Source organism: Pieris rapae, chromosome 1, assembly GCF_905147795.1.
Source record: "Pieris rapae chromosome 1, ilPieRapa1.1, whole genome shotgun sequence".
Lineage (NCBI taxonomy): Eukaryota > Metazoa > Arthropoda > Insecta > Lepidoptera > Pieridae > Pieris > Pieris rapae.
In genome coordinates this window covers 3,438,902-3,461,107 of record NC_059509.1, presented here as the reverse complement: position 1 = coordinate 3,461,107, position 22,206 = coordinate 3,438,902, and the positions used below count along the sequence as shown (strand labels likewise).

General features: G+C 35.4%; 1 protein-coding gene across 3 annotated transcripts; it reads right to left on the bottom strand.

The window, feature by feature from the left end:
* Nucleotides 1–87: 87 nt before the first annotated feature.
* Nucleotides 88–21,349, bottom strand: LOC110994762. 3 transcript variants are annotated; one of them, XM_022261598.2, is made up of 58 exons: nt 21,095–21,348; nt 20,218–20,389; nt 19,563–19,737; nt 18,825–18,928; nt 18,259–18,402; nt 17,787–17,904; nt 17,430–17,505; nt 16,681–16,751; nt 16,182–16,200; nt 16,090–16,116; nt 15,321–15,432; nt 14,861–14,985; nt 14,508–14,558; nt 14,326–14,437; nt 13,917–14,041; nt 13,799–13,849; nt 13,619–13,730; nt 13,402–13,526; nt 13,281–13,331; nt 13,103–13,205; nt 12,908–13,032; nt 12,792–12,842; nt 12,602–12,722; nt 12,055–12,179; nt 11,872–11,922; nt 11,678–11,780; nt 11,483–11,607; nt 11,366–11,413; nt 10,821–10,929; nt 10,625–10,743; nt 10,163–10,213; nt 9,995–10,097; nt 9,710–9,831; nt 9,303–9,353; nt 9,187–9,226; nt 8,736–8,905; nt 8,529–8,543; nt 8,312–8,429; nt 7,202–7,344; nt 7,074–7,124; nt 6,542–6,653; nt 6,207–6,334; nt 5,883–5,933; nt 5,463–5,571; nt 4,958–5,091; nt 4,806–4,856; nt 4,620–4,731; nt 4,140–4,270; nt 4,019–4,069; nt 3,004–3,708; nt 2,793–2,933; nt 2,592–2,719; nt 2,357–2,470; nt 2,171–2,229; nt 1,878–1,987; nt 1,293–1,422; nt 658–748; nt 88–337 (listed from the first exon to the last, which is right to left on the bottom strand). In XM_022261598.2, the coding sequence occupies exons 1-58, from the start codon at nt 21,159–21,161 to the stop codon at nt 98–100; spliced, it is 6,378 nt and encodes a 2,125-aa protein (XP_022117290.2). In that variant the 5' UTR covers nt 21,162–21,348; the 3' UTR covers nt 88–97. The 3 variants fall into 3 exon arrangements, with proteins under 3 accessions (XP_022117290.2, XP_045490310.1, XP_045490307.1); XM_045634351.1 differs by lacking the exon at nt 658–748 and having other exon boundaries at nt 300–337; nt 21,095–21,349; XM_045634354.1 differs by lacking the exons at nt 17,430–17,505; nt 17,787–17,904; nt 18,259–18,402; ... (2 more) ...; nt 20,218–20,389; nt 21,095–21,348 and adding an exon at nt 16,983–17,097.
* Nucleotides 21,350–22,206: the final 857 nt, after the last annotated feature.

The window sequence follows — 22,206 nt, the reverse complement described above, 5'->3', positions numbered from 1 at the left end:
GACGATTTAATAGTTTCTAAATGAAAAATAATCAAAATTCCATTTCACTGAACGCAGTTAGAAATCCCTTTATAACTAAAAAAGATTATACACGTGTTCAGTCAGCTAGTAGCAACAGCTCGTAGCAGTTGAACGCAAACGGGCGTCCATAGATGACGACATGGCATCGGTAGTGGGGGGCATGTACTGCGCCTACTAAGTGCGATCCGCGGTAGTGTACGCGGCCGGCGTGTACGCCCGGGGCCACGCGTACCGCACGACCCCCGTTCCCCCCATTGCCCCCCACACCCGCGCCCGCCCTCCACGCCACCCATCGCACTTCGGCATTGCACATCACCTGTATTTAAACTTAAGATTAAAAAACAAGATTACCAACAGAATGCACATGATTGAATATATTTTTTTTTATATTATTGTATATTCTTTTTGTTATTTATTTTCACTATAGCATCTTTGAGCTCTTAGTAATCTCATTTGTATACCATCGAATGGCATCGAAATAGAAGAGAAAACAAATTGTTTGTATGGAAAGTTAAACTAAAAAGCGGCTAAGCACGAATTTACAGCGTTCCTCTCGAGTAGTATTCAATGAGTAAATTATATTAAAGGCACGAGGTGGATCTCAGATTATAACACTAATAATGGGACGTATATTACTTGATACTTCGTATAGTGATGTACGGCGCCGTCAGCGTATACCACGCAACAGTGCTTCGATGGATGCAGTGCGGCCGGAAGCACGTTACATCTGTGCGCGTTAATCTATTATTCATATCCGCTGAAGACTTATTGGGCCTTATTAATAACACAGACTAAAGATAGACAAAGATTAAAAATAGTCTCTTCTTATCTATCATTATCATATCTACACTAATATTATAAAGAGGAAAACTTTGTTTGTTTGTTTGATTGTAATGAATAGGCTCATAAACTACTGGACCGATTTTAAAAATTCTTTCACCATTCGAAAGCTACATTATCCACGAGTAATGCTATATTTAATTTTGAACAAAAATAGGGTTCCGTAAGATATAAGGGTTTTTCTGACACAAGGTGTAAAAAATCAACCAAAAAAGTTACTTATTTTGCGTACCCTGCCTAAACTATTAAAGATAGAATAATAAAATGTTCTAAGTAATTGTAGATGTTATAAATATCTACAAAAAAGTCCACGACACACTATACCTATCTATGTCGAGTGAGGCACAATAACCATAAATAAACAATAACAATAAACTCGAACCAATGGGCGAGTAGTTTTATTACAGTAGTTACAAATTACAAGTACTGACTTGTGCGTGGTGCGTGCTAGCCACGTCAGTTCTCCCTCATAGAGACCAGCTGGAACGGCCCCGCTGGGCACCGCCCCACACGCGCTAACCACCCACACTGGGCCTGCAGAACCCCACGATGGAACCCATTCTATAACAAACAGCCCAGTTTACAAACCGAGTAAAAGTTTTCTCTAAATCCTGACTTCTAATCTTGCCAACCACTCCAATGATATTACCAACAAAAATTATAGCAAATGTACTCACAAAACTAGTAATAAAACTACAATAATAATGCCTTCATCGTAATGAAGTTATCATTTGGTGCGTTAGGAAAAATGATGAGTAAATTTTCACAACACCATCTCAAAAATCGACACCTTGAAGTTAGCTAATGTCAACATTTTAGTTTTTTGTGATATTTAAATTTACTTTAATTTACTAGATAACATTATAATAAAACATTATACTGTTAGTGTCGTTTTTTCTTAAAACGTAAAACAAAAATTTGAAAAGATTTTTGACTTGTTGGGCCAAAGTTAAAGTTCTATCGCTTGTACCTAAGTACACACAGAAATTCACTTTTTATTACGCCCCGTTACTTACCAGATATAATTTTCTTGTGTTTTTGTTCCCAGCAACCCTTCAAATGCGTGTTATACTTCTGCCAATCCTCTGCGTATTCTTGTATCTTCCTCTTGAAGTGATTCCATCGCCTATACAACCCGAAATTAATACTATAATTTCCATTTGCGACTTACACCAAAACTGAACAAAGACTCAGTAGTTTGATAAAAGTCTGCTTTAAAAAAAAAGAAACTTTTTACTAATATATTGCTTACGAAAAGTGATTATTGGTAATTAAAACAAAAAGACATTCATCTTAATGTAATACGTACACTTGAGTTAACGTGGAGTCGGTATCCGACTGATTTTGTAACGAATCCGTTTCTTTAATCTAAAAAAGAAAATTTAAAATTAAGTATCAAAATTGTCAGAATCATCCACTTAAAATGAAAATCAACATTGTAAAGAAAATTTAAAGAAAAAGCTATAAAACGTTAGCTAGAAGAAACCTTACTGACCACAAGTGTCAACCACACGGTCCACTTGTTGAACATGTCGATGATCTCCAACATTTCCTGCTGACACTCGACATACACATTTGTCTTCACTGTGCCTCGAGTGGGGGACACGATCTGCAAACAATCCACTCAGTAAGCCAGAATCTATAGAATTCATATTAACTCGAGTTATAAATCTTTTCACAATAACTCAATAGGAAATCTTATCGCAATATGCTAGGTATACCATCCGCACCTGTTTATCTCTGTATCTTAGAGCCAAACGCAGAGTCAACTGGCGGCTAAATTTGTTGTACTGTCGCCATTGAAGTGCTTCAGTTGCTACTCTTCGTTGAAAACCTCTCCAGCTTTCGTCGGATTGTCCTGCAATATTAAATATTAAGAACATGAATATCTACTTATTTCAAATTAAATATGTGATCTGTATCTACACTACCTAGGGATTCAGACTGCTGAAAGGCCAGCGCTCGGTCAAAGTTCTCCTGAATCCAGTCTCTCCAGGCTTGTACGTTCCACATAAGGCTCACCAACATGGCGTGCCAGTCACTCATCTGCTCAGTGCTCACTATTGGCGCTCCTGTTCAACGTATTTAATAATAACTTTTACGCCATTTAGTTACATCACACGGTAATCAAATTCAACTCACTGGAATTGGACGATCTTTGCTCCTGCGTTGGATTCCCTGGTCGCGTGGGTTTAACCGGCGGATGTGGGACATTCGGCGTAAAGACCTCCGCGTACATTGTTGTGGGAGAGTTCCAAAAACGTGGCGAAGCTACGTCCATTTCGGGCGGATCTGAGTCGAGACCCTGGCCACTCTGTGGAGTATAGAACGAGGAGGACGTCTCCGTCTCTCTGATGGGAGTCGGCGACCTGTTTCTAAGCTCCTTGGTTATCGTTTCGCCAAATCGTTCACCGAAGGAGCGGTTTGTCGAAAGTGGTGATCTAGACTCGCGGCTGCGTGAGATGTGCAGAGACCCAGCATCAGGACTGAGTCGCTCCGGGCTGTAGTAAAGTGAGCGTTGGCGACCAGATGCAGGCGAGTAAAATAAATATGATGTGGTTGTGTAGCGGCCGCACTCGTCTGTGGGCCGCGTGGCCGGACATGGCCCCGGAGTCCGGTCGACCCTAGTGGGGCACGGGCCAATGGTGATCTCGAGACCGTCGGCGTAAGCACGGGAAGAACCAGGTGTCGCATGGATTGGCCCGGGTGCAAGGTCAGACAGTGCTTGCGTAGAGATGTGGCGAGAACAAGAGCAGCATGGCCGCGCTACACGCCGCAGGATCTCGTCGCACCACAACTCGCATTGCACGAATACGTTCTTCATACACTTGCACACTTGAATTATTTCTAGAATCGCACAAAGAATTAACATACCCGTTCCCTGTTAACTCTTATTTTCATTATATTGTTGTTCGTTTACGACTCCTATAATAATAAAATAGCCTTTTTAATTCCGACACTCCATTACATCTCGGAGTTCGGTGTGCCTTTTGGCAAATGCCTCCTCTAACCCTTTCCACTGTTCTCTATCTTTTTTTTGTGAGCGTTGCTATATATACTATTTTTTTAACGACCCTAACATATCAATAATAATATAGGTAATAAAACTTGATTATACTGCTAATAACTTAAATTATTTTCCTAAGAATCAACTTACGTGGTTGTAAGAAATGTACTGCTAAATACATAGTGGCCTCTTCAATGACATCTGTAAAGGAAAGTATACGTTAGGACGTGGTATGTATTGCTAAATTCAATTGCAATATGTTATACGCCACCATCTATAACATTAACGAATTTTTCTGGCGTGTAGCGATGCATGATGTTTCTAAGTTTAATTTGAATCTTCCTCACGACCACCGGATCTGCGCTGGCCACGCTAAGCTGATCCGCGTTTTTACTACGTAACCTGAAAAATATATTTTGTTGAGAAAGAATAAGATGGCAGAGACTTTATTGCCAGTACTTCTTGTCGTTCTCAAAGCTGGCAGGTATGTAAATTTAGAAGGATTAAATATTTTATCGCAATTGTCGTGTACGGAATAGTACATTGCAATTATGAGTACATGTAATTTTGAGTAGATTCTAAATTCATCTACTTGGTAGATGTTGTCTTAGTTATTATTATTTGTCGATAATTATATGTAACAGACTTTATTGTGCCTCCCTGTGGTGGGGCCGCACACAAAAGCTCGATATGTAAGTATCGATGAATCAAACATTAATATAAGTATGTTTTCTAATTAATAAATACGAACATATCAGCGCCCTCTGCGTAAGTCTTCCGAATTTTCCCATGGCGTAATAAAACATTTCCGCCGTGCAGATCCATTTGTTCTATCAATACTTTCAAGGCTTCGGTTTTTTCAACTGAAAAACCGGGTAATTTTTTAGTACCTACCATTGTGTTACACAAAGTAACGGTGGTTAAAAATAATAATCACCTAGGAGCATTATGTAAGACACAAGTAGCTGCGTAGAGTCCTTTATAACTCCTGTAATTATATATAATATAAATATGATGTCTAATTGTAAATACCTTCGTTTTTAAAGTCGGTTCAAATGCATTGATGATGATGATGAAGTATATTCTTACCATCTTTGGCAGCCTTGCTAGACCCACTGCTAGTGACATTAGCCATAAGATTCTGCAGCCTCCTCTCAGTCTCTGACTGCAGTGCGGCATCAGGCCGTCTAATTTGGTCTTCAAAAGATGTCAATTGGCGTAGGCTTTATATTATAAAAACGTACTATTAGCAGACTAAACTGAGCCATTGGTCACAGTTATAACCTCTGTGACGTAATAGGTAAACATCTAGAACCCCATTGGTCGCAAGTAAATTCTAGGCGAAACCATAATTGGTGCCCGCTGTCAGACAGAAGACTACACCGTCCTTGTAAATGTAAATGTTTACACCGTCCTTCATATCAATGTAACACCTAAGCAATTGTTTTCTTAGCATATCATCCTAAAATTATTCACTTGGTTTAGTTCATATTCGCGTTTCAATTTCACGAGAACGTTTGTAACGTAACGTAACGTAACGTAACGCCACGTTGTCGTCTTTCTGGGCTATTCACACATGTAGAAGTAAACTCACTAAGCTGCTGAATCCTTGTACGATTTGGGAATGTTTCCCTCGATAAGTAGGCTGTCCCCGGCCGCCTCCATTTCGTTTAATAATGTTACATAGGCCTCAATTTGCTCATCTTAAAAAATCAATGCTTTACATCAGTAGCGCATAGTAATTAAATACATTATAATTGGACAGAACGAGATTAAATATAACCTAAAATGGAATTTCATTATTATATTATATATTACTTTATGCATGTATCATATAGAAAACCGTGACTCTAGTGTGGGTGTTGCTCTAACGAATAAAAAAACCTTCAGTATTTTCTTTTGAATAATACTTTCCACGGAAAATCCAGCAAAATTACATGTAAAAAATTAAATGTATTAAAAAAGTTTACCAATAATTAATATATAATTTTCTAAATAAATAATATATAAGTACCTGGTTTTGTAACATGTGCTGATAGATAGTCGGATGCCTCTTTGCTGTGATCTGTAATTAAGGATACAAAAGTAAAAAAATAATAATAATAAGAACTCGTTAATTAGCTCAAATCTAATAAGGGCATTCTCCGACATTTGCGGCAATCCCTTGCCTTCCTTCAAATAGAACTCATATTTGTGCCAATTGCATTATTAATAATTTATTTAATGACAAGCAATGATTATTATCGCTTGTTTTGCCTGGATGTGTACCCAAATACCTTGGATACAACTTGGTAACAATTCAAGCTAAGTTATAGGTTTGGTTTTATTTAAAAAATACCTTTCATAGCAGAAGTGAGTTTCCTAGCCATCGATCGGCAGCGAATCATGTCGTCCAATTTTTTGGACAGAAAGTATGAAACTTCCGCACAGGGCTCCTTAACATCCAGGGTGGACGCTTTCTTTAATCTGAAAATTGCAAGAAATACCATTGATTTTTGAAGTACAAATAATTACATTATGGAATTTTTATTAATCATTATTAATTGGAAAATGGAGATTAAAACCTTAATATAAACTGTACCACTACAAAACACTCTTCATAATGACATAAATACTATTTTCATATTAATTACATAGCCAAACCATATCTCAGATAAAGGGTAGAATAAAAACCTTTGCGCTGCAAAGAAATACGTTTCGGCAGCGCCATCCACTTCGATAAGTATTTCGTTGCCACGTTTCTGCATTTCCGATATTAAAGCTTCACGAACCAAAGCTTTGTAGCCTGCAAATATATATTACGGTAAGCAAGGAAAAGGGTCCGCTTGTACCGAACACCTCCTAGGGTTTTATGTAAAGTGAGTTTCACATAGCTTATTGCGGTGAGCATAAGCGAGTCTATGATCAACGACGGTATGACGACTTTGACCTATCGTATATCGTAAGATAAAGATAAATTAAAAATAAACAGCCTTGTACGAAAACTACACATCGGCCTTAAGTGATATGACAAACTATATTAAGACTTGACCGTAATACCCTTCTCTGAAGCAGTCCTTATGCCTCTATGTAAGTACTTAATACATATATATTTATTTTAAATGTATACCTCCGTCTACAGAATCAAAGGTAAATTATTTTAATAATCTCACAGAAACGAGAGCCACTAGAATTTAACGCGCTAATTTTATATAATCTTACTTACTTTTAGTTACAAAATACTCTGATAAGATCCTTGAAGACTCGATGATGACATCTGAAATTTTATTGAATAAAATTGTATAAACAGTATTAACAGTCAAATATTGATTATATAACGTACATTAGCTTTACCTTGCATGGTATCATACATATCTTCTGGTGTGCATTTGGCAACTAGGCCGCTGAGTTTCCTCTCAAACTTTTTGTGAAGGCGCGCTGTGTCACCCGATTCCTTTACCGCCTTATCTACCTTCATTGGGGGTTTCATCGACAACCTAAGGACAATAAAACATCTACATTTCACTTACACAAATTTCATTATTAATTATTTAAGTGTGGGCTTGACTTATACTTAGACAATGTATTAGTTAGTCATCATTGACAATCATCATTACAATTATAGCTGGGGAGCTGGCTTGTAAAATATCTACCTATATGATTTACCCATGTGAAAGACTTTTTAAAAGCCATAACTATTATAAGAATTTTTAAGAACCATATCTGCCGCCATGGTAGCGCTGCGTTGTCAATAAAAAACATCTTTAAAATACATAAAAACAAGCAAACTACATCATTTACTGGAGGCCGAGAGTTAAGAGCTGATGCTTAGAAACTGTGTCAAAATAAAAAAACATATCTTGGACTCTGACTTTTCATGACCTACATTTTTGTGTTTTTTTCATAATTTAAATACATATGTATATATTTATATGAAATGCAGGCTTAGCTGACCTGCAGCGTTCGCTTAAAAATCCTGAGAACGACCGCAGAAACATTGTTTCCACTAGTGTAGCGCTGAGTTTTCTACAAAGAACGCTTCAAAGGTTGACAAAAAAAAGTGTCTGTGACAATTGTTTATGTGGATAATAAAAAAACTAAAGTAAAATTGACTTTGCAGGACATGCATATTTCCAAACAGCCCATTTGAATTTTTTGGATTAATTTTTTTATATTTTTTATTAAGCCTAATTCATCAAAAAAGTTGTATCCATCAGAACTTTAATTCCTAGAAATACCAAATACAAGCTAATCATATATAAATGGTCCAGCTCCTTGGCTATATGGCTTGGCTAATGTAGCTGAAAAATACATTGGCGCGTCATTAAATGCATTCGGCATTTAATAACAGACGCGCCAATGTAACAAATGAAAATAAAGTTAGAAAACATAATGTGAAGGACTTTCTCACAAGATAAAAAACGTAGTGTAAGAACGCTTAACGAGGGATTGTCAAACACTAACCAGTCCGACGCTAGAGAGTGTGTTAGCTCTGTGTGCGGTTGCTTGTACATCGTCTCACCGCCACGGGCTTTCAGCTGTCCGTGCAATATATTCATTGCCTCATCGCGCTCTCTATCATCTGTTTCAAAGATAGTGATAAATAAGATCTTAAACTATTCGCTAAATCATTACAATACAAATACTCTACACTTTTAAATTCAATACAAAAATTACGTACCTCCGCTAGTTAAACCTAAAACAATAAAGGCATTATTAATTTCAAAATAAGTTTTTAAATATTAAACATAAGAAACAAATACGTCATGCGTGTCATACGATTCAAAAGCCAAATTGCTAATATAGTATGTAGTATTTAATTATTGTACCAGAAGGATTGTTACTGCTACTTAGAAAAAGCAATTATTATTATTATAAGGTTAATTACCCTGTTCCCTCCTCCGCGCCGCCTGCAAACCCCGAAGTTTTGCTGCTTCGTCAGCATTCAAGGCCGTTGTTGATGATGCAGTAGGTGCGGAAGGCGTACCCTGGGTGGGTGCGGAAGGCTTACCCTGGGTGGCTCCAGATTTAGCACTAGCCGCTGCACGCTTACTTAAACTGTTTTTTTAATAAAATATTTTTTATTTAAGTATAAAATCCACCTTTATAAAAACGTTTCATATATCCACTATTTTCACACATAATAAAATATTTAAAGGCTTTCAAGTTTTGTATAAAACGTTATACCGTTTTATATAACTAAAAATTATATATAATATAAACAATAGATTTAATGTAATTTTGTTCTTAAAATAAAGATTAAGATTAAAAGACAAGATTGCCGATATACAAAGTAAAATTATAAAAACAATTATATAAAAAGAAAAGATTTTTCTTACCCCCCATCTAATTCCGCGAGGGCTTTCGGATCCAGACCACCTGTTAATCATTATAATGCAATTTGTATTTTATTACGACACCTAATAGATTAATCAATAACAAAATTATAACTTACACTCTTTAGTGGCTACGCCAGCCACGTAATTTACGGCAATATCCGATGTTTCTAAAACAAATGTCAAAAATGAATCTTCATGCGAGTGGGCGGCGTGTGTATGTAATCATAACAACAATGGATTTTGCTGTCTACGTGTGCAAATATAATTGTTTTTTAGGATAACAGACATATTGTTAGTCTTAGATTAAAGATCTTAGGGTCAAAATCGATAATTCTGGAAAATATATCAATAATTCAGACGCATGAGAGAAATACCCATTTTTTGTTTCCATATTATATGTTATAATTAAAATATGCAAATATACTTCGTACAATTTATCATTCAATATTTTTTTTTTCATTTATAATGTTATGACTCAAATTATAAGGTTATAGGCCCTTATAGAATATCTCTATATTTTTACCTTTAGCGAACGGTTTGGCAGACTCGGGAAAGTGCAGGGGTAAAGCTTCTATTTTGGAAGAAACTTTGTCAACAACCGCGGGTGATGGCTTCTGCCCACCAAAATGCGATGCACCCGAGAGCCTAACAAAAATGGATTGTGTCAAGAATAATATAATAGCTATGAATATGATTGAATTGAAATGAAAAATTTGCCTCATTTTATTTGACGTTTTTAAAAACATAACGTATAAAAAAATTCAATATTGTATTTTCAAATACTATTAATACTTCAACAATGACATACATATCAGCGACTTGTTCGTGGTTTTTGGAGAATTTTCCCAACGTTAAAAAGTCTTTATCTTTTTCTTTCTTCAATCCATCGTGTATGACCTGCATTGCTTCCCCTAAAATATAGGTTCCGTATTATTTATATCGCCTTTAAAATATTATACATATTTCATTCACTAACCTCGTCCTTTGACAATGTCTGCTAAATATGCAGCTCCTTCATTAGCGGGCTCTAGAAATATTTAACAATATAAGTCTCGATAATATTATCATTTGCAAAGAAAAAAGACCTTGCAATAGTAACTTTAGATTTTCTTATGAATGCAACTTATTTTAAGTGTCAGTCTCACTAAACACTATATTGTAATTTATTATTTAATGTATTTAAGATTAAGTCTTTAAATAACTAACCTAACCTACCGTTGCTTACAGCAAGAGCAGCCAGTTAGTACACTTATATTTGAGACACTAACTCAAAATCTCCCAGGACAGAATTTATTATCATATTGTAAAATACGTCGCCAAATTTATTGTTTTGATTGGCTAAAACTATCCAGATTTAATAAGTTTACACGAAAACGCATTAATAGTTAGGAGTTGCGTAAGGCGAATATTAAAAATAATATTTCTGGATATAATAAACCTTTTAAAATATCTTGTATCTTCTTGTCATCCGGTATGACTGCTTTTATTTTTTGCAGAATATCATCTTTTGCGGCTACGTCACGGGCTGTGCTCACACCCACAGGCGCATTAAGTAATCTATAAGTAAATTAATATATAAGTAAAGTTATATAATACTAAAAGTGTTAGTTGATTTAATTTTTTGCTTTACTCACTCTTGACCACCTTCCGTATATGTCATTTTGTATATACTTTCTTCTCTTAATATTTCGTCACCTTTTCGCGCCATTAAATCGGCCAATAGTTGGCGTTTCTCCTTGTCATCTATAAAGTTATTTATTTATTTATTTTTAACACTTCGTTACCTTAAACATGCATATAACAAACAGGCTACATAAGCTATAAGGCAACGGGCAGCCTTAACAACGATTAAACTAAAATAGTATTAGTTTTTGTAATGATAATACATATTAACAAAAGTGTAAAGCCTAAAGGGCCAATGAGTCACAAGTGATATATAATTACGAGGCACAATATATATGCTAAGAAATTTCTTTATTTTAAATTAAGACAGCTTGTGTAATATCAAGAGATAAGGTGTTCAAGATACTTTGCATAATAAAGGAGTGATAAAATTCAGTTGTAAGTAGGGATTTCAAGTCAAAGAATTGTCAAGGGAACGCAAATCAAAACTAATTGACATAACTTTGAAAAGAAAAAATGGAATACTTCAATGATGCGGTGTTTTAGATACACTTACTTTCAGGAAGAGGTGATGCCAGAAACTTTGATGCGTCGTCTATAATACCTAGAAAAAAAAACAATTTTGTAATAATTTTATAATTTATGTTATCACTTCTTATTACGTTCGTAGTACCTGGCATGACTTTTGCGTACTCATTGTTCGGTTTTGCTTCAACCAATCCATTTAACTTTTCTAAAAGAGACTCGTACGTCCCTTTGTCAACCTTGTCAGTCGCCAAACTTTTGCTAAGTTCGATTCTGTGGATCAAAAATAAAAATGTTTTCGATACCATTAACATTTTCAAATTAAGATACATGTTTATCTTACCGTCTAGCACCATCATTATAAGATTGCTGGTATCCTTGAATGTGCCCCATAGGGGTTTCTCCTTGATCTTTCATCAAATTGACTAAATATTGAAGTGCTTCTCCTAAATATATTTATTTGTTGGTAAAGATTTATGAATAAAATAAATTTATAACTAAAAAAATTGTTATACTACTCATTTATTTATACGGTACCTTTCTCCATCCCAACTTTTGCCAAATGTTTTGCAGCGTCTTCCATTGTGGCTGAGAAAAAAAAACATTTACAAAACTAAAAAATAAAACAAAAATGAATTCAGATAATCTTTTCTAAGATGAAGCTTCTGCTTAAGTCTTTTGAACTCATTAAAACAACAATAAAAAATAAAAAAAACATACCACTTATTTCATTAGCCATGGTAGGTGATAGTTGAGGGGGTACTCCTTTTTCAATTTCTGCTGCAATTTCATACTGAAGATTTTCAGCTTTTGGATCGGATTCCAATGGTCCGGAGTACTTTAACCTAGTATATAAGTAGTGTTCGAATGACTCAAAAATATATAATTATTTACAATATTTTGTAAATAATAACGGCCTTCGTTAGTAATTGCAGCCCCAAATGCGTTTTTTTGTAACAAAAGACGGTTTTCCAACGTCCCAGAAGATACATGTTTAATAAGACAGCTTATGTGACTACATTAACATAGGTGATGAAAAAGCCTATTAAATTATGGCGAGTATAATTAAATAATTCAGATTGATATTATAAAAAAGGCACAAACAGTCATATAATGATAGGCATGCACATTTCATAAGAACAGGTAAAAAAATAACACAAAAACAAAAAAAATGATGATTTAGAAAAGAAAAGGAGTCAGATAAGAAAATACACAAGTTTTGCATAGAGACAAGCGCATTCCGATGGTTTTACGTCCATGTACTTACACATCAGCGCCATCTGCATAAGTTTGGCCAAATGCCTTGTATTTAAAAAGAGGTTTGGATCCCAAGGATTTCTTTATCGCTGCTAGAAAATTTAAAGGGTAACGCTCGCCGGCAACACCACCTACGATCAGTTGACTATTAGTATGTAATATTTTTAAAACTAATTCATCTGAGGTCAATCATTACTTACTACGTAAGGCGCTCGGTTGTGATAGAAACTTCGCCACGTCTTGTACCGCAGCTGTAAATTAATGTCAATATAAATATGAATTATACTCAATACATTGGATTTCGGATAAAACTAACCTTTCATCGCTATCTTTAAATCAGGCGGCGTCACTTTTGACATATCATTATTCAAGTGCTCCTTTGCTTCATCTGCAATATCTTTGATAGGCATATACGGTATAATGAGAGGTGACGTTTCTATTCTAGGGTAAAAAAAAATGATACAGCAATGATATATTTCTTATGAAATAATAAAATAAAACTTCGCCTTACTCTTTGGCTCCAATATCGTAAGTCATAAGATAGTTATTTCTTTTCGCTACCTCATTTTTCGGATTATTTTTCATCATTTGAAGAAGAGCTTGCATTGCTTTATCTGTTCAAAAATAGTTTATTTCTTGAATTTCAATATCACTTTTTTTTCTACATAAATTTAATATCCTGGACGTACCTCTGTCTCTGATGAACGCAGATAAATAGTTTGCACAGCGTTCAATTACCTCTAAAAGAAAACACACGATTTAACAACTTCATTGACATGCAATTTGGTCTCGAACCTTTGAATAACCAACCGTTCATATCTTTTTTTAAGTTTTTTGGAGTAACAGTATCAACTGCTTTGTGCAAAGGCTCCAAAAATACGGGAGCCGTTGTCGGATCAGGTGTGCTACTGGTCAACCCTGGCGCAGACTTTAATCTGAAACATAGAATATTTATATATATTAATATATTATATTCATAGTATTCAAAAGTAGTAATCCTATATAGAGTTAGATAAAAATCACTCACGTATAAGCCGCAACAAATCTAGTCGGCAGTACAGAATACTGCGGCGTAAACGGCTCCTGACCATTTTTCTCTAATTCTTTTATAAGAAGGTCGAATGCTGGGCCTCGCTCAACTAAAATTACGTTTAGTTAAATTATCATTATAAATCAATATTACAATATAACAACTAGAAACACCTACTTTCATCAACGGCACACTGTGAGAGATATTTCGAACATATGTCCAAAGTTCCTGAAACAAAGTTATTTAATGTAATTTCAGAAAGCTTACAGCAAATTATAAACCATATATTATATACCTTTCATATCCTCCTTTAACTCAGCTGGAGTCTGTCCTTCAACTACCTTGGAAAGAGCGGAATGAATCTCTTGAGATAAGTTCGGATCATCGTGGTCGTTTTCTAGACCCTTTGCGTCTTCTAATCTGAAAACTTATTCAATTGTACCAACATCATATTATAGAATTATTTATGTTAATAAAAAAATTAATGATTCTAAATTAGCATTTGCAACTGGGTCTGGCTTTCGACCATTTTCTAATCACCACAGTTCTTTAAAACTATGAAATAGTAATACAATCTGCTACCATTAAACCATGTTCTACGTATTGAAGCATATTGAAGCTCTAAATGAAACCACTATAGTTATTTGTACGTTGTGGAAATGTCCCGATAGGCCCCTAGAGTCTTATATGCATAAAATAATTACTCTGTTGCTGCCTTTCCATAAGTCCTTTTCGCCTTGCCCTTCTGGTACAACTGTTGAGCTCCTTTTGTTTTCATTGTTTTCACCAGCAATTTAAAAGCTGGACCTTTGTCTTCTACAAAATTCAACAAATTGTTAACAATCAATTCAAAAAATATATGAAAATAAATGTTCAATTAACTTACTGTTATATTCAGCAAATTGTGCTAAATAGTTGGAACAAATTTCAACCATTTCTGAAAAAAAAGAGATAACATATAAAAGATATTATATATATTACATATTGAAAAGAATTAAATAACATTAACAATTAAACTAAAAAAATAACAGACTAACAGACGGCCTTATCGATCTACTAAGCGATCTCTTCTATGCACCCACCACGCAATAAACACAAAATACAAAAATAATAATCTTAATTCAAAAATATAACCCATGAAATCTAAGTATTAATAAAGAACACTTATAGCTATCAACTTAACAAAACAGAAGAAAATCTAAAAACCAGACATAAAAAAATCAAAAATGTTATAATCACCTTTCATGAAGGGCTTGAGCTTTTCTGTTGTCTTTGGGGCAGCAGTTTCGCCCAGATCTTTCTTCAGTTGGTTGGCTAACGTAGAGTTGAAATCGGTAGCATTGAAATCGGTTGCTTGCTTTAATCTATATTAATGATAATCAAACGAAATAATAAAATATATAACTTAAACGTGAATTAAGTTAAAATTAAACGAAATAATATTGGCAAGATACAGTTTACGTGCTTCAATTCGCCAAGTAGTAGTATTCAAAGCGTTTAAGAAGATACTGTGTGGTAGAATGTTTTCTAAAGAGAGCTAAGAATGCCATGCCGCAAGCGAAAACGGAGACGTAGAACTCAAGCGACACATTTTGAAGGAATCTTTGTAAGTGATACAACGCTGTGTTCCTTTTTAATTCTTATTTTTAATATATCACGTTTTATCTTAATTATAAATTGAACTATGGTCAGCACTTACTCATCAGCAGCATCTGAATAGTTGGTGGTAAACTTTCCATGTGTAAGAAGATGCGCGTCTCCTTTATCGTACATCGACTCCGTTAGAATATTAAAGACCTCCAGCATTTCTCCTGTTGAGTCAAAGACAAATTTCATTTATTCATATAATGTATGTTGGTAACATAATGTATGTTTATGTGTATATACTTATGAACGTCAAAAAAAATTAAATGAATCTATCTTTACATTTACTGCCAGTTCTCAAATCAAGGGCGTAGAACGTAAGAGAAAAACTGGCAATAAACTCTCCGCCACTCTTTTAATCGCCAGGTTTTTTTTACACAATGTTTGTAAGGAGCTGCAACCACTACACCATGTTCCATATGACATATTGAGTAATAAAGAAAAATAAAATAAATTAAAAACAAAGATTTGTCTTCTATCAGCAGGAGGCATGGTGAAATAGGAGCACGCACTTACATACTCGTGAGAACAACACGCAAATACGTAGTATAAACAACTAATATCACCGCATACACGAATTCAAGTACGACCAATCACCACAAGTAGCACCCGTTAGAGCAAGTAGAGTTCACGAGTATGACGCATGGCCAGCCATCGGCCCCCTCGCCATATTTTAGGGAGAGAGACAACCCGACGCATGGACGCCGATCAACGTATATTTATATATTATAACTTTTACTTTAGAAGGCCTTCTCTAAGAATAGACGTCAGTCAACATTTTACCTTAAGATAAACAAAATATATATCTAGTTGGAAAGGCTTACCAGTAAAATTGAGATAAGCAGGCAACGCTGGAAGAAAAGATAACGTTAGCAAAGATTCAAAACATAATAAATAAATAATATATTATACGTACGTAGTTTTAACAGCCCACCCTGAAAAACAAAATACAAATTATTCAGAGTTAGCGAAAAAACATCTTTCATTTTCATCCAAGATACAAATGAACACTAAGAGAAAATGAAAGATGCCAACAATATTATTTACAAAAACAAATTACCTTAAGTGTTCATTTGTTTCAGGTTAGTTGAGAAAATGAAATAAACACATATAGAAAATTTTACTATTTTTATAATCATTTTAAACATTTTAAGCCTGCGTTATCTTTCATAATTCATTTCACCAAAGTTATTATAGTTCAAGTTGGTGCTGTAGGTTGTGGTTTTTCGTTGGCAATTGTTTTCTGGACTGTTTCTAAGCTGACATGATTCCTTTTATTTCCGTCAAAATCTAAACTTCTGATCGAAAGCCGCGGGCAATTCTCCTGCTAAAATTCATTTTTTGTTTTTATACACCACAGGCTTAAGGACAATACATCTTCAACAGTAAAATTAAAAGTTAAGTTTTATACTCACATCCCCTCCCATCATATTAAGGAAGTCATCAGCGAAACCCGCGTCCCCCGCTTCATCAGCATCTACAAGATCTGTCGGAGACATTTTCATATATAATATGGAAATTTACCGTGACAAAGACTAGCAAGTTCCTGACATGAACGAGTCTCAAATATAGCTTCCCGATCGAATTTAGAGACCAGCCACACAGGACCAGCTTATCATAGCTTAACAAAATATCTTAACAGTTTGGCGAGAAAGACCATGAAGTTAAAGATTACGATTTGTAAAGAGGAACTAAAATCTAAAGTAAAAATTGATACCGTTTATTCCTTCTGCACACTGGTGGCAGAAGTCTTGGCCGAGGTGGCTGGCGAGGCACTAGTGACGCTGGTAGCCTCTGAGGGTCCCGCGGATAGGGAGCCCTCCGACACCGATGCTTCAGGAACGTCCACCGCACTCTTTTCTACTTCTTCATTTATAACAAACAATTACCTTTCAGCGAACTTATCATCTGCTTCACAATTTCCGGCCGCTTTTAAATTACGCAACTTTATTAGCTACTTAATGAAAAACTGCGCAAGATGACTAAATTCATAGTTTGTTTGAACTTGTTACAATTGTTCTGTGACCACCAGTATCTGATTTCTATATAATTATTCGTCAAAAAAAAATCAATTGACACAATTTCAAACTCATGGCGTACCTCGTGAGCAGGGCATGTCCATTTCGTTGAAATTGCATCGAATTGCTATAAGGGATGTACTTACCTTCATCTTCGTCGAAGTCCATCATCAGCATACGGTCCTCAGACTCTGCCAGTATTTCGTCAATCCAAACTGCTATCTGAAGTGTATATTTATAGACAAACCTCTTTAAGACGAGAATAATTAGTCGTGCACAAATGACGGTAACATGTAAATTCAATTAAAGAAACAAATAACAAATTCAACTATTAAGATACAATTTAACTTAACAGTAGAGTATTAAGATTTATAAAAGTTGCAAAATAGGCGGATTAGTTATAAGAATAAACATTAAATGGCTATTTGAAGTGTTTGGTACGCTTATATATACCTAAGTAAGTATTTTTAAGTAAATCTCGAAGCGAAAGCGTCAATAACTACCTTGTCTGCCATTTCCATCATGAACTTCGCTTTAGGGTGTGTGGCTCTGCGCGACGGCGGCCTCGTATGCATGTACGAGCACAAATCTTCCAAAATGATGTTAGATAGCCTTAACATTCTGTAAAAAAGCTCTATTGTTGAAGAGATCACTTAACACTATTTGATTCATTTTAAGGACTTAACGGAGGGAATGATAACAATTATTATTTATACGGGGTAGGGATAGATTATAAAAATATTTAAATAGATAATTATTCATGTAAACTGCAATGGACTAAACTAGTGGGGTGAGATTATATTAGGATTACAGTCGCGCCCGTCTGGAATATATAATAAAAATGAATACACTAGCAAATCGTATTGCATAATGTCGTTTAGATTGAATTAGGTAATTCAATTCGGTTGTATACCGTATAATTGAATTTGTTGTTATGGGTAGGTACCTAATTACGGTAATTATTTTTGCACTCACCCATCTGCAAGGGCATATGAGCCAGGTTTCGACAGCCGTTGCTGAATGCCCCTCGCGAACGCAACGGTGGCATTACGAGCCCAGACAAATCTCTTGTCACCGCATAACGCCAAAATATCTTTCTTAAATTGATTTATTTTAATCCTATAAATAGAGATATGAATTAATTGTAGCACTACATGTTTAAAGTTTCAATTTGCTTTAATTTAATTTATAAAATTTAATTTGTTTTAATTTATTTCATATAAATATAATTGAATTTAATATTTAATATTATTAAATATCATATACACACACACACACACACACTCACTCACCACACATTTCTTTCATTTCATGAATCACAGAAATCACAACTACATTCTTGTAGTCTTAGTATAATATACCTATGGTACGAAAATCTTTTTGCTATGGAAGAGCGTGGCCTTCTAACACAGGTGTTTTTACACTTAATTGAGGGTCGCAACCATGGAATGTTTTTTGTACCGTTTTTGAAGAAATAAAATATTTTTCATTTTTTTTTCATTTTTTCAATATTAATTCATTTGAAGACACATTGCACTTACGTAGCACCCTTCTTCTTTGATTTCTTGAGATTTATAAAGTATTCGTAAGCCTGTTCCGGCTTGAAAGGCTGATCTGCATCCAGCATTGTCCTCAATCGAGCAATCTGCGACAAAGTTAAAGCATAGATGTCATATGAAGATATCATATGGAGCATGGTGTAATGGTTGCAGCCCCTGACAAACATTGTATAAAAAACACTTGGCGATTAAAAAGAGTGGCGGAAAGTTTATTGTCAGTTCTTCTCTTCCGTTCTACGCCCTTGATTTGAGAACTGGCAGTAAATGTAAAAATAGAATTATTTAATGTTTATATAGTTACACATTTAAATTTCAGAGATAAAAAGTCCTGTAACCCAAGTGGGGTATACCTATTACAATTTTACGAATGGTTTGTTGATCATTCTACAAATTATATGCTACGTTCCTCTATACTACGCAACGTAACTGAAAATATGGGTACAGTAGTAGAATAGTCTAATAAGATACAATTTACCGCACATGTCCTTATCACACTTGTACGTGCACTCTTGCAGTAGCGACATATTTTTATATCTATTTCCCCCTACTTTATTCACACTCAATTTGAATCCTATTATGTCATTAAGAAATTTTCTTCCTTTTGTTTCTTAAGTTAAGGTTATTTTTATATATATAATGCGTGCTAATGTAGGTCTCAATCTTTCTTGAGCGTTTCGTTCAAAGAACAACAATAATGTTACAATATGTGATGGATATTACCGTGTCGGCGGGAAGCATACGTGCGTACTGTCGCCACAGGTAGATGACGCTGCGCAACGGCGGACGAGATATTCGCTCAAGACGGTCGGTGAGAACGGCGCCATGCCGCTTCAAGCATCGCGCGTGGGCTCGCGCCGCGCGCTTTGAAAGCTTCACGTCTGTTGCTTTTGGACCTCTGCGAATAGGACCAGATTAGACCATCGCGGGGCACTATGAAACTTCTTTCGCGGTTAGTTAAGAGTGGCAAGGAGTCGAAACCCATTTCGACTGACTCCCAAGTCAAAGAAGAGAAAATGCACATTAAACTGAATTACTATTAAATATATAGTTAACAGCGCAGTGTTAGCCTAGTGGCTTTAGCGTGGGACTCTCATCCCTTAGGTCGTAGATTCGATCCCCGGCTGTGCACCAATGAACTTTCTTTCCATATGCGTTTTAACTTTAACATTTTGCTCGAACAGTGAAGGAAAACATCATGAGAAAACCGACATGTCCTAGATCAAAAAAGTCGACGACGTGTGTCAGGCACTGGAGGCTGATCACCTACTTGCCATCATGATCATGAAACAGATTCAGAAATCTGAGGCCAAGACCTAAACAGGTTGTAGCGCCATTGATTTTTTTATATAGTTAACGCAATAATTTTTGCCATTACCTTGGTCGAGCTGGCTTTGGTGGTGGCCTCACAATCTGTTTAGGGAGAGACTTGTGTTGCACTCTAAGATCGCGGCCCGCCATTATAGTATCGGCAACCGAAGGCGGTACAGTCTCCGTGGCGTAAGGAGGGTATGGAGGGAACCCCCCAGGGTACCCTCCAGCGGGGGTCGCTATAATGAAGCCGCATAATATAAAATATCATTATATCAATGACTGATCGAGTATTGACCTACAAACAAGAGCAATACAAATTCTCAGCAAGCTGAAATGTGATTTATGAAAAATTCATGAGAGGTTTTATCACATTCTAGAAAATCTTAATTTACGTAATGGTATTTTCAGGACAAGAAAGAGCGTTCGTGCTCGGATGGAACACCACCAACTACCCAGTATATCTCTTTTAATTTCTCGAATAACGCACAGAATTGTTCTCAGCATAGACGAATCATGGCCAATAAATTTACGAGCCGTCAGGGCTCGTAACTGGTAAATTGTCAGGTCAGCGAGTTCCCATCCGACAAAAAAATACAGTTAATTCAGCTTTGATTGCGATTCAGAGAGAGAAAAGTGCCAATAATTGTTTTGTGTGTGTGTGTTAAACTTGTGTTTTGTGCGCGTAATTTTAAATACTATTAAATTCCATTCATTTAATGAACCCTAGAAATAATCTGCGGCTTTATAATCCACAAGCTCGTAATATAGTATTTAGTGAACGTAAATATTTTATTTAGACGTTTTAACATATCGTAAAGGATTTAAATCCAAATTTATTACATTGAGAATGTCCATGACGATAATAAACATCAGGTTATTTAAAGAATGTCAAAATTTGGAATTAAACGGATATAATATATGTACTAATTTTTTCAACTAACCTTCTCCCGCTTCTGATACTGGCATTTCGCTGGTAGCATATTCTGTAGATGGAGCGCTTTCAGCCATTATTTAACCTAAATCAAATTCGCTTAGAAACAGTCGTTTTATTGTTGAAAGATAATGCGATATGTAAAAATTCTAAGAGAACGCCGTCTAGGCTTAAAAAGAACGATTGTGAATTCAAATTGACAGTTGTTGAGAAATTACCTTCAGCCAGCCACAAATATGATAATACAAAAACACGACCTTTCAACGTTACCTATATAATACTAGCTGCCCGCGCGAACTTCGTTACTGCTTAATGCCTAAATCCTTCACTATTATTAGCCTCCTGCCCGTTTGCCCCCTGTTCTATAAAAAAACAAAACTATCAAATAAAAATAGGGGTTAGTTGTAAAAGGTTGAAAATACAGGGTTATATGAATTTACTTATTCTGTATCATATTTTTTTTTTAAATCTAAAATTGAAAAAGAAAAAAAAATTGGGGTGGATTACCTTTAACATTTAGGGGGATGAAAAAAAGATGTTGTCCGATTCTCAGACCTACCCAATATGCACACAAAATTTCATGAGAATCGGGAAAGCTGTTTCGGAGGAGTTTAACCACAAACACCGCGACACGAGAATTTTATTTATAAGATATACCTTTGAATAAGTAAAGCGTACTCGAACGATAAATTGCAGTTATCAATGTTTAACATGTTTTGCACACATATTTTAATGTGTGCCAAAGTATCCCCGGAACGTTTCGCTCAGATGATTTTACAAGAAAATATATTTTACATTTATTATTCATAAGTATATTATACATTCATTTACATTCATTTTTAGTAATTGTGTTCGTATGCAACCAAACCGGGATTTTTTTTCTATAATCTCATCTGATGTTAAGTGATACCGCTCATGGAAACGTCCAATACCAAAGAGCTCGCGAGAACGTTGCCGGCATTTTAAGAATGGGTACGTTCTTTTCATGAAGAACCCTAAGTCGAGTTGGTTCGGAAATGCTCTAGTGGGTAGATGGTTCCACTTAGTTATGGTGTGAGGCAAAAACGGCTTTAAATAACGCTAAGTTGTGGATGTCATGATGAAACTTAGTAGCAGTTATCA

Excerpts from the sequence above, each read along its gene's own strand:
- LOC110994762 (XM_022261598.2), bottom strand. The coding sequence starts at position 21,161 with ATGGCTGAAAGCGCTCCATCTACAGAATATGCTACCAGCGAAATGCCA. Across the intron at positions 14,438-14,507 it reads ACAATTTGCTGAATATAACA|AAGACAAAGGTCCAGCTTTT; the intron begins GTAAGTTAATTG and ends TGAATTTTGTAG. Across the intron at positions 10,098-10,162 it reads AGACATTGTCAAAGGACGAG|GGGAAGCAATGCAGGTCATA; the intron begins GTTAGTGAATGA and ends CCTATATTTTAG.